This window comes from Dromaius novaehollandiae, chromosome 22, assembly GCF_036370855.1.
Source record: "Dromaius novaehollandiae isolate bDroNov1 chromosome 22, bDroNov1.hap1, whole genome shotgun sequence".
NCBI classification, from domain to species: Eukaryota; Metazoa; Chordata; class Aves; order Casuariiformes; family Dromaiidae; genus Dromaius; species Dromaius novaehollandiae.
In genome coordinates, this window is record NC_088119.1 from 10825548 (window position 1) to 10838793 (window position 13246).

The window sequence follows — 13246 nt, forward strand, 5'->3', positions numbered from 1 at the left end:
AGCCCCAGGCGCCGCAGCTTGGCCACCAGGTTCAAGCTGAAGATGCTGCTGCGGGGCGGGGGGGGCGGCGGGCGGGGGCCGCCGGGGGCCGCGGCGGAGATGCCCCGCGCCCGCAGCAGCGTGACGAGCCCCAGCGGGGCGCCGGGCGGGCGGGGGGGCGCCGGCTGCGGGGGGGGGCTGCCGCCGCCGCTCAGCCTCGCAAGGGGCCCACAAGAAGGCACGACGGCGTGACACAGGCTGCGGGGAGAGAGCAAAGCGGGTCAGCAGCGCCCGGCCCGGGGGGGGGGACGCTGCCACCAGAGCCACAGGCCAGTCCGCCCCCCCCAGCAGCACAGGGGCCGGCTGCCCTCCTCCCCCCACGCGCATTTACCCAACGAGCCCTGAAAGAGGCTGCAACCCCCCTGCCAGCAGCAGCATGTCACCCCCCACCCCCCCCCCAAGCTCGCGCCGGTGCCAGCTCAGGGCTCCCCCGAGGCCACAGTAGCGGCACATATTGGGGGGGGGGGGGGGGCGCAGCTGGGGCGACGCTTCCCGCGGAGGTGACAGGGAGAGCGACCACGGTCGCTGCCCCACGGTGCGGTGCAGGCACGCAGCTCCCAGCAGCACGCCGTGGACTGCGAGGGGCGCGTTGGGGCCAGGCGGCCGCCCCCGTTAACGAAGGAGCCCCGTCTCCGTGCTCAGAGCAGCAGCGAGGGGGAGCAGGAGTTGGGCAGGGCTGGAACCGAGCCGTGAGCAGCCATGAGGCCCGGAGGAGGGAGAGCCTTGGCCCCACTGCCCGGGTGCAGCGGGCAGGGTTTACTCCTCCAGCACAGCTGCTGCTCAGGGACCGGGAAAAGCTCCTGTGTACGGCACCAGTCAAAGGAGGGAGAGGAAAATCCACGTCAGCTCCCCGGAAAGGCGCCTCCCCGCCAGCCACGGGAGCAGAAGGCTGCCCTGGCCCCGGCCGGGGCTGCCCGTTAGCGCAAGTCCGTCGCCGTCCACGCGGAGCAAGTCCCTTCTTCCCCTCGAGGTGCTGCAGCCCCAAAAGCAGCGGGAGGCTCTGCCTGCCCCGGCCCCGGGGACGCTGTGCGGAGCGGGGTGCCGGCGGGGAGGGAGGCGGAGGGGGGCGCGGGGCGGCTGCGGCGTGACCCCGCGCTTACCTGGGTGTCACGGTGGTGATCTCGGTGGTGGGGTGGAGGATGTGGCAGGTGGTGAAGGTGAAGGTAGACGGGGTCTGGGGGAGGTTGTTAACAGAGAGGAACACTGGAAGGGACAGGAGACGGCGGGTTATCGGAGCGGGGCGACACACAGGGCACCTCCCCAGGCACCGGGGACCGGAGCAGGATGGGACCCGCAGGCAGCGAGCAGGGACCCCCATGCAGCGAGGGGGGACATGGGGCACAGCCCCGGCGTCCCCAGGGTCCGGCTGCGTTTTGGAGCGGCGCTTGCTCGGAGGAGGGTGCTGCGATCCCGCACTGATCCCATCCTTCCCGCCCAGCCGGACCAGGGCTTTGCCTTGGGAAAAGCCAGGCACTGCCAGAGCGCTGCCCGGCCGCGGGCGCAGGAGAGATGCCCTCGTGCCGCTGCCACGCAGGGTCGGACGGGGAGCATGCACGGGGTACGGACGGGGGGGGGGTCAGGACAGCAGGGAGGGGGCTGCAAGGAGCACGGGGGGCACAGCCACAGCGGGGGCAGGAGCACAGGGGGGTGCCGGGAGCCACGCGGCCGCCTCCCCCCCGCCCCGCGCTCACCGCCGGGGCGCTCCTTGGCCTTGGCGGGCGTTGAGGTAGGGAGCAGCTGGAAGGAGCCGGCGTCCACGTCGTCCTCCTCCAGGTCGTCCAGGTTGTAGATCTCCTCCAGGTCGACGTCCAGCTGCCGGAAGTCTTTGGTGAGCACCCCGGGCCGGGGCACGAGGATGCCGCCCAGGTCGGGCCGCGCCAGCTGCTGCCAGTGGTGGAGCGTCACGGAGCCTGGAGCGGGGGGACACGGCGCGGGCTCAGCCGGCACCACGGGAACGCGGCCCCGCTCCTCCCCTCCGGCACCTCGGGGGTCCCGCCCGTCCCCCCTCACCTTCCAGGGGCTTCACGATCTGCAGCTTGTCGGGCAGGAATAGGGAGCCCAGGGAGAAGCCGGAGCCGGCGGTGAGCTCGGAGCCGCCGGAGCAGTTGGTGCCGGTGGACACGACGCTCTCGTTGGGGGTGAGGACGCCGCTGGAGCAATCCAGCTCCCTCAGCCGCCGCAGCTTGTGCTCCCGCTCCGTCTCGAAGAAGGAGCGCTCCGAGGCATGGCTCTCCTGGCGCGCCGACAGCCGCTGCACCGCCGCCTCCAGGTCGTGCCGGCCCGGCGCTGCCCGGCGCTCCTCCCCGGCCTCCTCGGCCCTGCCGGAGCGCGCGACGTCGGGCACCGGCGCTGCAGCGGGGACCCTCCGCGCCGCCCCATGCTCGCCCCGCCGCCTCCGCTCCGCCGGGATGGCGTCGCTCCAGCCGCCCCCAGCTCCCGCTCCGCACTCACCGGGCGCTCGCCGGGAGCTCCGGGGCCGGGCCGGCGCTGTCCGAGCCGGTCCGGGGGGTGCTGGCCCCCCCCGAGGGCACGGCCGACGGCTGCTTGGAGCCCGGCGCGTGGCGGGGCGACTCGGACCACGACCTCGCTCTGGCCGCCTGGTTCACGGCTTTCACCGTCTCAAAGACCCGCAGGCAGCTCCTGGAGGGGGGGGACAGGGGGATGGAGCCAGCGCCTCCCCGCCGCCCCCCCCCCCCCCCCGGGGAGCCCAGCACTCACCTGTAGTCCGAGGAGGAGCCGTCCGCTCCCTTCCTCATCGTCCCTTTGATCTCAGCCGCCAGCGAGTCCTGGGAACGTGGGGGACCGGCGTCAGGGGAGCGGGGATGACGCTGCGTGGCCGCACGTTGCGGCGGAGACCCCGGCGCTGCGGCGGAGACCCCGGGCGCCCCTGCGGCACCGAGCCCCGGCGCTCACCACGGGCAGCAGGCTGGGCCCGCCGTAGCGGCCCACGGCACTGTTGGGCAGGCTGCGGCTGCGCAGGCTCTTCACCTCCTCCCGGGCCTCCTGCAGCATCCCGCCGCACTCCGCGTACTTCTCCTGCAGGTCCCGCAGCTGCGGGGGGGCGGCCGGGCTCAGGGCAGCACACGGCCCCCCCGGCCCGGCACCGGCCCCCCGCGCCGCCCCGGCCCCGTCTCACCTCCGTCCGCAGCTGCTGCTGCGCCTCCTTGGCCGCGGCCAGGTGCTGCTGGAGCTCCTCCACCTCGGCGCCGTACTGCGGGGGAGCGGGTCAGCGTCGGCGCCCCATGGCACGGGCAGGGCCCCCCGGGCCGGGGGGGGGGGGGCGGGGGGGGTCGCTCACCGTGCGGCACTTCTGCTGCAGGTCCACCACCTGCGCCAGGAGCTGGCTGATCTCCTCCTGCTGCCGCGCCGTGTCCTCCGTCTTGCGGGCCAGCTCCTCGGAGAGGTAGGTGACCTGCCGGCTGGCTTCGGCTGCGGAGGGCACGGAGGGGGGGGTCACCGCCTGGGCCACGTGTGCTGCCCCCACGGCCCATCGCGGGGCCGAGCTACCCGAGCCCACGTACAGAACTGCTCCACGCAGTCGATCATCAGCTGCTGCTCCTGGTCCTCGTACTGGCAGGTCTCAGTGGCGATGCTGCTGGCCTGGGGGAGAGGGACGGGGGCTGAGCGCGGCCAGCACCAGCCTCCCCGGGGCCACCGCTGGCCCCAACTCCCTGTGGGGCTCCCAGCTGGCACCCTGGTCCCCTTCGCGCCGGCTCCTCGCCGCACGTGGGGCAGGGACGGGCACGGAGAGGGCACCGGGGCCACGGCCCATCCCGCCGGGTGCCCGCGTCCCCCCTCACCTCCAGGCGCAGCTTCTGGTTCTCCTCCTCCAGGCCCTTGAGCTTCTGCTGCAGGACGTCGTACTGGAAGTACTGCTGCAGGGACGCCGAGGACTCGTGCCGGCGCAGCCTGGGGACGCGGGCAGACGCTGAGCACCCGCCGCGCACCGGGACTGGGCGGCCCCGCGAGCGGGAAGGGACCGCCGGCACCCCCGGGGAGACAGGCGCGGGGGGCCCCCCCTCACTCACGGCGTGGAGGCGGCGGAGCCGGGCTCGCTCTCCTCCGTCGTCGTGGTGTAGAAGTGGAGCAGGTCGTCCCGCATGGAGACCTCGTGGCGCAACTGCGCGATCTGCGCGGGGACGGGGCGTCAGGGCCCGGCGAAGGGGCGCGCGGCCGCCCCACGGCCCCGCACCGGGACCCGTTACCTCCTCCCTGGCCAGCTCCAGCTGCTCCTCCAGCAGCTCGTTGCGCTCCGTCAGGCTCCGGTTCTGCTTCAGCAGGGACTGCCCGATGCGCGCCGCCAGCTCCAGGTCCCGCTCTTTCTGCGGGGGGGGGGCAGGTCCGTGTCAGCCCGGAGCCCCCCCGCCCAGCCGCGCGTCCCCACGGCGCGCTGGCCCCTGGCGTTACCTCTTCCAGCAGGTTGGTGACAGCATCGATGTCGTGGTAGGTCTTGGTGATCCTGCCAACCCGCTCGGCGCACAGCACTGCGGGAGCAAGGGCGAAGGATTAGCATCCCCCACCGCCCAGGCAGCCTCGCCGGGGCCGCAGCCGAGGACGGACGCAGCGAGCTGCGGGTACGCCTGCCCGGCACTGCTCTTTCCCCATCCGTGTTCGCGGTCCCGCCTGGGCTTGCAGGGGAAGGACAGAGACGGCCACTGCGGGCTGCACGGACGCTCCGTGCTGGTTGCCAAAAAGGACCCTTAATTTGCACGGCAGCCTCGGTGCAACGGAGCAGAGACCGAGCAGAGACCAGCAGCATGGCCAGAGGCGGGCAGCGATGCTCTCACTGCCGTCCTGCTTTACAGAGCACGCCTCGGGCAAGGGGAAACGCGCTGAGCTCCCCTCCCCAAAACCATCGCCCTCCCTGGGTGCCAGCCGGCCACAGGGCGTCACACAGACGGGAAGGAGGGATGGAAAAACGCAGGCTGCAGAGACGGGATCGGGGGCGACATCCCCAGCAGAAGCCAGGCTGGAAACTCTGGCGTAAACAGGAATCGGTGGCACTGCGCGGAGCCGGGCTGCGAGGCGCTGTCACCTCCAATCTGTCTGCAGCCAGCCTCCCTCCCCCAAATCTCCCCCAGCCAGCGCTGCCCTAGTTTCTCCGCGGAGACGCCGGCTGGGGCAGAGCCGAAGCACAGGGATCCCGTCCAGCCCAGCTCACAAGTGCTGTGAGCGTTAGCAGTCCTCAGCCCGGCTCCCGGCATACGAGTCACGACACTTCCCGGCAGCCGGGAGCAAGGGGCTGGGCACGCGCGGGCTACCCCGAGAGCTCCCTGCGGCTCCGCGCAAGGCGCGATCTCCGCGTCCCGGGCCTCGCACCCGGAGGGCAGAGCCTGGCCCCGAAGCGCTCCCCCCCCCCCCCCCCCCACTGCCACGGCCCCACGGCCCCCCAGCAGCAGTGACTTCGGCGGCGCCAGCCCAGCGAGCATCCCCGCGGGCTCTCCCCCAGCGAGAGCCCTCCCCAGCGATGTCAGGTCCCCGGCACAGCGAGCAGCACGGGCACAGGGACGCCCGGCCCCCAGGCACCGACCCTGCCAACTGCGCTCGCAGAGGCTGCCAGGAAGCGCCGGGCGCGGACCCAGATGGCTGCGCCGGAGCCTGCGGCAGAGGCGGCCGGTGCCAAGCACGAGGCCGGGGGCCCTGCGGGCACCCAATGTGTGCGCCCCACTTCGCCCCAGATCATGCGCGGCCCCTCCGGCGCGTGCCTCGGTTTCCCCCTGCAGCGGAGGTGCTGGCCCTGCTCGCGGCTCCCCTCCCGAGCGCCCAGCCCAGCGACCCCCACGCTGGCCCCCGCCAGCCACGGCCGCCCCAGCGCGGAAAGTGGGTTAGCAGGAGCGGCTGGACCGCACGAATCCCACCGCGCACGCGTTGCCATGGCAATGCCCCATCTGCCACCCCCCCGGACACGCCGTCCCGCCCGGCCAGGCCCACCTCGCTGCCCCCCAAGCACCGCGCATCTGTGGGGACAGCGGGGCCCGGCCTGGCAGCCCCCCCTCCCCAACGGGGCTCGCTCCCCGCGGGGGTCCCAACCGCGCCTCGTCAGGCCGCCGAGCCATAATTGGAAATAATTAGAGCATGAGCATCGTCAAGGCATGAGCGAGCGGCGGGCCCCGGGAGACGCTGGGGGCCGCAGCACTGGCAGACGCGTACGTGCCGAACGCCCTCCTCGCGCCGGCCTGCGCCCACCCGGCAGGACCCCCGCTCGTGGGGACCCCCGGGCCCGACCAGGGCCCCTCATCCAGGTAGGGGCGACCCGGCTCCGGGGGGCTGCAGGACCCGGTGGGGCCCCCAGACCAGCCAGGGCAACGCGCCCCTGCCAACACCGCTGCCTCCCCGAGCCGCGGGGTCCCGCTGCGGGGCAAAAGGGGGCTCGCGGCCGCCCCCAGACCCACCGAGGCCGCCCAGGCCGGGCCCCTGCCCGCCCCCGGGACCCCCCGCCCTCGCCGGGCGCTGCCGCCGCGCAGCCCGCGACCCCCGCCGGGAGACGCCGGCCGAGCCGGGCCGGGCCGGGCCAAGCCAAGCCGAGCCGAACCGGACCGGGCTGAGCCGAACCGGGCCGAGCCGAACCAGACCGGGCCGGGCTGGGCTCACCTTCCTCCAGCTCGCGGGCGATGGGGTCGGCGCCGCCGCCCGGCTCCGCGTTCCCGTTCAGCTCGTCGTAGGCGGCGGGGCTGCTCCAGATCTCCATGGCGCCGGGCCGAACCGGGCCGCAGGGAACCGGGCCGGGCCGCAGCAGCCGAGTGCGGCCGCGCCGCGCGGTGCCGAGCCGCAGCGATCCGCGCCGATCCGCGCCGCCCCCCTTTATAGGGTCGCCGCCGCCTGCGCGCACCTGCCCGGCGCGTCCCAGCGCGGCCGCGGCCGGGGGCGGGGGCGGGCCGGGCCGGGGAGCCGCCCCGCTCCCCCCGCAGCACGGCTCGCACCGGCCTCCGGCTCCCCCCGCGGGCACGCTGCCCACCGGGCACCCCACGACTGGGACCCCCGTTAGGGCACCCCGGGGACACGCTGCCCACCAGGCACCCCACGACTGGGACCCCCGTCAGGGCACCCCGGGGACACGCTGCCCACCAGGCACCCCACGACTGGGACCCCCGTCAGGGCACCCCGGGGACACGCTGCCACCGGGCACCCCACGACTGGGACCCCCGTCAGGGCACCCCGGGGACACGCTGCCCACCAGGCACCCCACGACTGGGACCCCCGTCAGGGCACCCCGGGGACACGCTGCCCACCAGGCACCCCAGGGCCAGCGTCCCTATCAGAGCATCCCGGGGCTGGGACCCCCGTTAGGGCACCCCGGGGACACGCTGCCACCGGGCACCCCACGACTGGGACCCCCGTTAGGGCACCCCAAAGACACACTCCTCACCAGGCACCCCAGGACCAGGCTCCCCGTCAGGGCACCCCGGGGACACGCTCGGCCCCAGGGTGCCGGTACGGCTGGGCTCTGCGTCCCACCTCCCGGCCCACGCGCACGGGGGGGCTCTGGGCACGCTGGCCCCCCGCACGGTGCCCAGCCCTGACTGCCGGGGGGCGACGCTGAGGGGTCGCGGCAGCTTTGGGGGCTGCCCCCAGAGGGGCCACGCACGGACGGCAGCTTCCGTCCCCTGCAAGGAGCAAGGGGAGCTTTGGGGTCCCTCGCACCAAACCCAGTGCGTGTGCAGGGCTGGGGTCCCCGCGACGGCCAGGTCCTGCCGCAGCACAGCCTTTGCCCCAGCTCCCCTGCCCACCGCCGCCCCGCAGCTCGCAGCCCCCCGCCCGCGCAGCGGCACGGCTCCACGGAGAGGGGCTGGGGCGGAGGCGGGGAGCTGAGCCAAGAGCACATCCCTGCGCCCCGGCCGGGGTGCCCTGCACCCCCCGGCACCACCGTTCCTCCGCGCACGCTTGTGCAGGGGTGGCAGAAGCAGAGAGAGATAAATAAGTGATGCTGCGCTTAAATTATACAGGAGCCGGCCAGCACGTAGCGCGAGTGCCGCGGGCGGGAGGGCAGCGGGAGAGGGGGCGGCACGCGGGCGCCGAGCGGGCCAGGTCCCCAGCGCGACGCTGGTGATGCGGACAAGTGCGTGCTGCCTGCCCCCACCGCCTGCCCCCGAGCCCCCGTGGGTTAGTACTGAACTCAGAGAACCAAGGAGCCTGGGACTGGAGCTGCCCCTCAGCAACACACGATGCTTTTATTGCTCGCCGGCCTCCTCCCCGCTGCACCGCACTGCCCTCCCCAGCACCCGGGATCTGGACCCCACGCACGTCCTGCTGTCACCAGACCCCCCCGGAGCGGGGGATCGGGCCCAGGCGTCCCGAGCCCCGGCCCTCTCCCTCCTCCCCGCACTGATGTTTCTCCAGGGGGATTTCGGGAGCTCGAGGTGCCAGGCCCTGCGCGGGCTCCTGGGGAGCGTGGTGCTCCGGGGCGCTGGGGCTCGCGGGGACGTGGCTGCGCCCAGCCCCAGGGTCCTTCCCCACGAGAAGCCCTGTGCCACATCCCAAGCTACGCGCCCGGGTCCCTCCCCGGGACCCCCGAGCTCGCCTGGCCCCCAAGGACACAAGGGCAAGGCCCTTCCTGGAAAGGCAGGAGCCGCTTCCTCCTAATCCCCCGCCGGGGGATTTGCTCCTCCGTGCAGGTCCCCGGTGCCTCTGCGCAAGCCGCTTACGGGGGGCTATTTCTGATGGCAGCTTAAAGGTTTGGGTAAGGGGATGAGGGAGTCCGGCCCCCCCTCCCCGGCGGCACACGCAAGCGGCACCCGGGTGCCGGGGCAGGGAGAAACGTGACCCGCGGGGCTGCGGGGCCTGGGCACGGCCAGCTCCCGCCGCGGCTCCCGGGGAGGCAGGAGCAGCCGGTCGGGGCCCCGCGGGGGCCGCTGCGAGCGGGGCCGGGCACCCCGAACGCGTTGCCCGTGGGAGCATCCGCGGCCCAGCACCGGCACCGGCATTGTGGGGTCCGGCCGACGCTGCCCCACGGCCGCCGGCCCCTCTGCTCTCCCGGGAACGCGCTGCCCGGCGCAGCCTCGGCCCCGGCGCGGCGGGGGGCCGGCGGGGGGGGGAGGGAGCCGGGCGGGCGGCGGGGCCCAGCCGTCAGCCCCATCTGTCTCCCGCTGCCCCACTTCCACCCCCCGCCCTCCCCCAGCTCAGCCCCTCTCGCGCTAATCCTGCCCCCCCCCAGCACATGTAGGCCAGAGGCAGGGAGAAAACAAACCCACAGCTAATCCCATCTGTGCCCCCCGCCAAGCCCTGACCCCGAGCCGGGAACGGGGCCGGTGCCCAGGGCAGGATCTGGCCCTCCCTGGCAGCACGTGCCGCCGCCGCAAGCTGCTGGCTCTGCCACGCGGCCGAGGGGCTGCAGGCGGCTCCGGGCGCCCGAATCCCGGGATCCCGGTGCCGGGGCACGTCCCGCGCACCCCGGCATCTCCTAGCTGCTCCCGGCTATCGACCCGCGCTGGTCCTGCCCCGCGGTCCAGGGAGACCGGGCGCGCAGGGACCACCCCACCGCCGCGGAGGGTCCCCCCGACACCCTGGGGCTCCCCGTGCCCGGCCGCGGCGCCCGGCACAGCACCCGCGGGACGCTGGGGCCCGGAGGGGATGGAGACGCTCCCCGCGCGCCCGGCTCAGCGCCGCAGAGGCAGCTCCCGGAATTAGCCCGGGATGTTCCGGGCAAGGAAATCCGCGCCGCCAATCCCGTTAGCGCCGATTAGCCCCGGCGCCCCAGAAACCGCAGCGTGCAGGCAGCAGCCCCCCGCCCCAGCCGGCCGGACCCCCCCGCAGCGCCGGGCACTCACGGAAGTAGCGCAGGGTCTCCTCGGTCTGCCGGGGGGTGAGGGCGGCGGGGGCCTCCGGCGGCACCAGCGGCACGCGCAGCCAGTCGTCGTGGTCATAGCCGAAGACGGTGTCGGCCCGCAGCGTGTAGCGGGGCAGCCGCTCGCCCAGCAGGCTGATGATCTCCACCTCGGGGACATCGCCGCTGCCACCGCGCAGGTCTGGGGGCCGAGCGGCGTCCCGTCAGTGGGGCAGCACCGGGCGGCCGTGGGGCTGGGGGCACCTCGGCGCTGCAGCCCCTCGCGCGCCCCTCAAGCCCGCCCATCACCGGGGACTTGGGGCTGGCGCGGATGGGCCGGCCCCCACGGGCAGCCCCACGGCGTTGCTCGGTGCCTGGGGGTTTGGGGGTCCCGCAGGCAGGGCCACCCCCAGCCCCGTCTCCCCGCAGCCCCCGCGGGAAGGGGCCTGCTGCCACCTCCTGGCCAGCGGCACCGGGGCCGCCGAGGGCTGGGGGTCCGGCAGCCCTGGGCCCCCGCTCCCGCCCCGCCCCCGCGCGCCCCTCTCTACCCACCGGTGACGGTGGCGGCATCGCGGCGCCTGCCCGCGGCCGGCGTGGGGGGCGCGGGGCCGCCGTGGGGCGATGCCGGGCCGGGCCGGGGGCACTGGGCGGGCGGGCGCTCCGGCGGGACGGCGGCGTCCAGTTTGGCGGGCGTTACGTGGGGGAGCCCGCGGCCATGGGGGGGGAGCGGCCGCGCGCCCGGCTCCCCGGCGCGGTGCCGGCTGCAGCGCTCCCTTCCTCGGCCGGCGCCTGCGGAGAAGCGGCCGTGAGGGCGACGTGGGGGCTGCGGGGACCCATCTGGCCCCCAGCCGAAAGCTGGGCACGCCGGCACGGCCCCGCGGCGTCCTGCCCCCGGGCAGCCCCCTCCCCGGGGCAGCAGCACCCCTGCACCGCCAGCTCCGGGGCACTGCGGCTGCAGCGCCGGCCGCACGCGGGGCAGAGGATGCTCCGAAGGGCCCGGCAGCACGCGGCTCCCGGCGTCCCCACGTCCCTCGCGGGGCAGAGGATGCTCCGAAGGGCCCGGCAGCACGCGGCTCCCGGCGTCCCCACGTCCCTCGCGGGGCAGAGGATGCTCCGAAGGGCCCGGCAGCACGCGGCTCCCGGCGTCCCCACGTCCCTCGTGGGGCAGAGGATGCTCCGAAGGGCCCGGCAGCACGCGGCTCCCGGCGTCCCCACGTCCCTCGTGGGGCAGAGGATGCTCCGAAGGGCCCGGCAGCACGCGGCTCCCGGCATCCCCATGTCCCTCACGCACTGGCGAGTCTCGCAGCCGCGGTGCTGTGCTCCCCCCACCTCGGGGAGCGAAGTGCAGCTGCCAGCCTCTGCCCCGACGGCTGCACTCGGCTCAGCGCGGAGCAGGGACCTGCCTGCCGCCCGGGCAGGGCCACGCGGTGCCTGCGGCAGCCCCAGCCCAGCCATAAAGGCACCACGAGACCGGCCGTAAAACCCGCCGGTTCCTGCTCTCCGCGCGCTGCACCTCTGCCAGCAGCACCCTGCGGTCGGCCCGCGCGGCCACGGCGCTGCCTCCCGCCCGGCACGTGCTCCTGCCCGGCTGCCGGCACGTCCGCGGCATCCGCAGCCGCGCCGCCTCCATCTCCCCTCTGCCCCCGCGGCCGCGGGACGGGCGGCGGAGACCCCCCGACGCCCGCAGCCCTCTGCCCCGCCGGGACCGCTGGGCCGGCACGGCCCGATCCTGCACCGCGCGGCCCCAAAAAGGCGACCCCAGCCCCAAACCCGCGGGCTGAGCCGCCGAGAGCCGCCCCACCGCCTCCTGCTCGGAGGCTTTCGGGGAGGGTCCCGTCACCCCCAAAGGCGCCCCCCGCCCCGCTTTTCCCCGGAGAAGGAAGGAGACGAGGGACTGACCGTGCCGAGGCTCCGGGCTCCCGCCGGCGGGGAGGGAGCTGCACTCTGTGAGTCAGCAGCCAGCCGGGCTGCCAGAGCCTGCGTCTCCGCTTGGCCCGGCTCCCGCGCGCGCACTAGCTCTGCCCGGGCAGGCGACCCGGTTCAGGCGGGCGAGAGCAGCTCCCGGCCCCTCCGGCGCCCGGCAGCGTCCCCCGGACGGGCTCCCGCAGCTGCCCCCGGGGGATTGCAGGCCCCGGGCACGGCAGACGCCTCTCGCCGGCCGGCAGCACCCGGGCGTGGGCAGGGCGCCGGCGCGGCCCGCTCCCAGCTGGCACGTGCACCCTGCGCTCGCTGCTCTTTGCCCTCCTCCGGAGGCTGCGGGCTCCGAACGCTGCCGCGCGGCGCAGGCCCGGGCACCCCGCTGCGGGCCGAGCATCCCCCGGGATGCCTGCAGAGAGCGGCCGGCCGGCCGGGAGCCTCGCGGGGAAGCGCAGGGCGAAGGCGAGCGCCGGGGCGTCGATGCTCGGCAGCAGCTGAGGGGCGTCGCGGGGCGGCTGCGCCGGCTCCGGGCTATTTTTTCCCCTCAGCTGCTGCGGCCGGAGCCGGGGGCTGAGGAGGGGAGCCCGGCGCAGAGCAAACGGCGCGGAGTGGCGAGTGCCTGGTGGCAGGAGGGGACGGCGCGAGGGACGGGGAGCAGGGCCGGTGCAGGAGCAGGGCCTGGGGAGGGAGAGGATCCCGCGAGCCCCAGCCTGCTCCCGAGCCGGCGCTGCCTCCCACGCCGCGGCCGTGCCGCAGCCGGCGAGGGGCAGGTCCCGGCAGGCCGCAGCGCTGCCGGCCGGGAAACGCATCCCCGGAGTGAAGCAGCGGGAGCGAAGCAGCGGGAGCTGCGCCGGGCTGCGAGGCCGCAGGGATGGGGGCTCCCACGGCTGCAGCGGCAAACGCCTCGGACTGAGCAGCGGCACTTGGGGGGTCCTGGACACCCACCGGGTGCCCAGCGCTCCCCCCTCCAGCCCGTCCCACCCGGACCCGGCTCGGGAACCAGGGGACGGTACGGGCAGAGCCCAATCCGCATCTCTCCCAGCCCAGAGCCCCTCTGCCAGCTGGGGAACCGGCACCTCACTAAAGCATCCCTCGGGATCGGCCCTCGCCAGGAGGTGAAGCCGTGGAGGGAAGGGCTTCTGTGGCTGTGTTTAACCCCACGTGCTGCTCGCGGGAACCGGGCCTCGCCGCCCGCCCGAAACGGGCTCCCCGGCCCCGACCCCGGCCCCCGCTCGGCTGCTGTTGCTCCGTCGTGACCCCCTCCGACACCTGATGCTTTAACTCTGGCGTCAGATGTCACCGCGATCAGGCCACGCTGGGGGTTTTGTGCAGCGGCACAGAGCGGCCCTGAGTTTCCCTCCCGCACGGAAATATCCTCTGCAGCCTCGGCCGCTTCCCAAGCAGCGCGGGGGGGGAAATCCCTCCCTCCCGCTCCCGGGAGCAACTTCCTGGTCCGGGCATCAGGGACCGCGAAACGCGACCCGACCCGGACCCGGCCCGGACCCGCGCGGAGCCGCCCCGCAGCCCCCT

General features: G+C 75.2%; 1 protein-coding gene across 1 annotated transcript in view; it reads right to left on the reverse strand.

The window, feature by feature from the left end:
- Window positions 1–6808, reverse strand: part of HAP1 (huntingtin associated protein 1) — a 7329-nt gene extending 521 nt beyond the window's left edge. Inside the window, exons 1-15 of the mRNA XM_064524763.1 lie at window positions 6631–6808; window positions 4447–4523; window positions 4245–4361; window positions 4068–4168; window positions 3840–3948; window positions 3561–3639; window positions 3338–3468; window positions 3176–3250; window positions 2953–3090; window positions 2758–2825; window positions 2491–2679; window positions 2050–2357; window positions 1731–1949; window positions 1140–1242; window positions 1–237 (exon numbers count right to left, since the gene is read on the reverse strand). The exon at window positions 1–237 is cut by the window's left edge and continues 521 nt beyond it. Of these exons, the coding sequence (XP_064380833.1) occupies window positions 1–237; window positions 1140–1242; window positions 1731–1949; window positions 2050–2357; window positions 2491–2679; window positions 2758–2825; window positions 2953–3090; window positions 3176–3250; window positions 3338–3468; window positions 3561–3639; window positions 3840–3948; window positions 4068–4168; window positions 4245–4361; window positions 4447–4523; window positions 6631–6727 (2048 nt within the window). The 5' untranslated portion in view covers window positions 6728–6808. The remainder of the gene's footprint in view (window positions 238–1139; window positions 1243–1730; window positions 1950–2049; window positions 2358–2490; window positions 2680–2757; window positions 2826–2952; window positions 3091–3175; window positions 3251–3337; window positions 3469–3560; window positions 3640–3839; window positions 3949–4067; window positions 4169–4244; window positions 4362–4446; window positions 4524–6630) is intronic.
- Between the last annotated feature and the right edge of the window lie 6438 nt (window positions 6809–13246).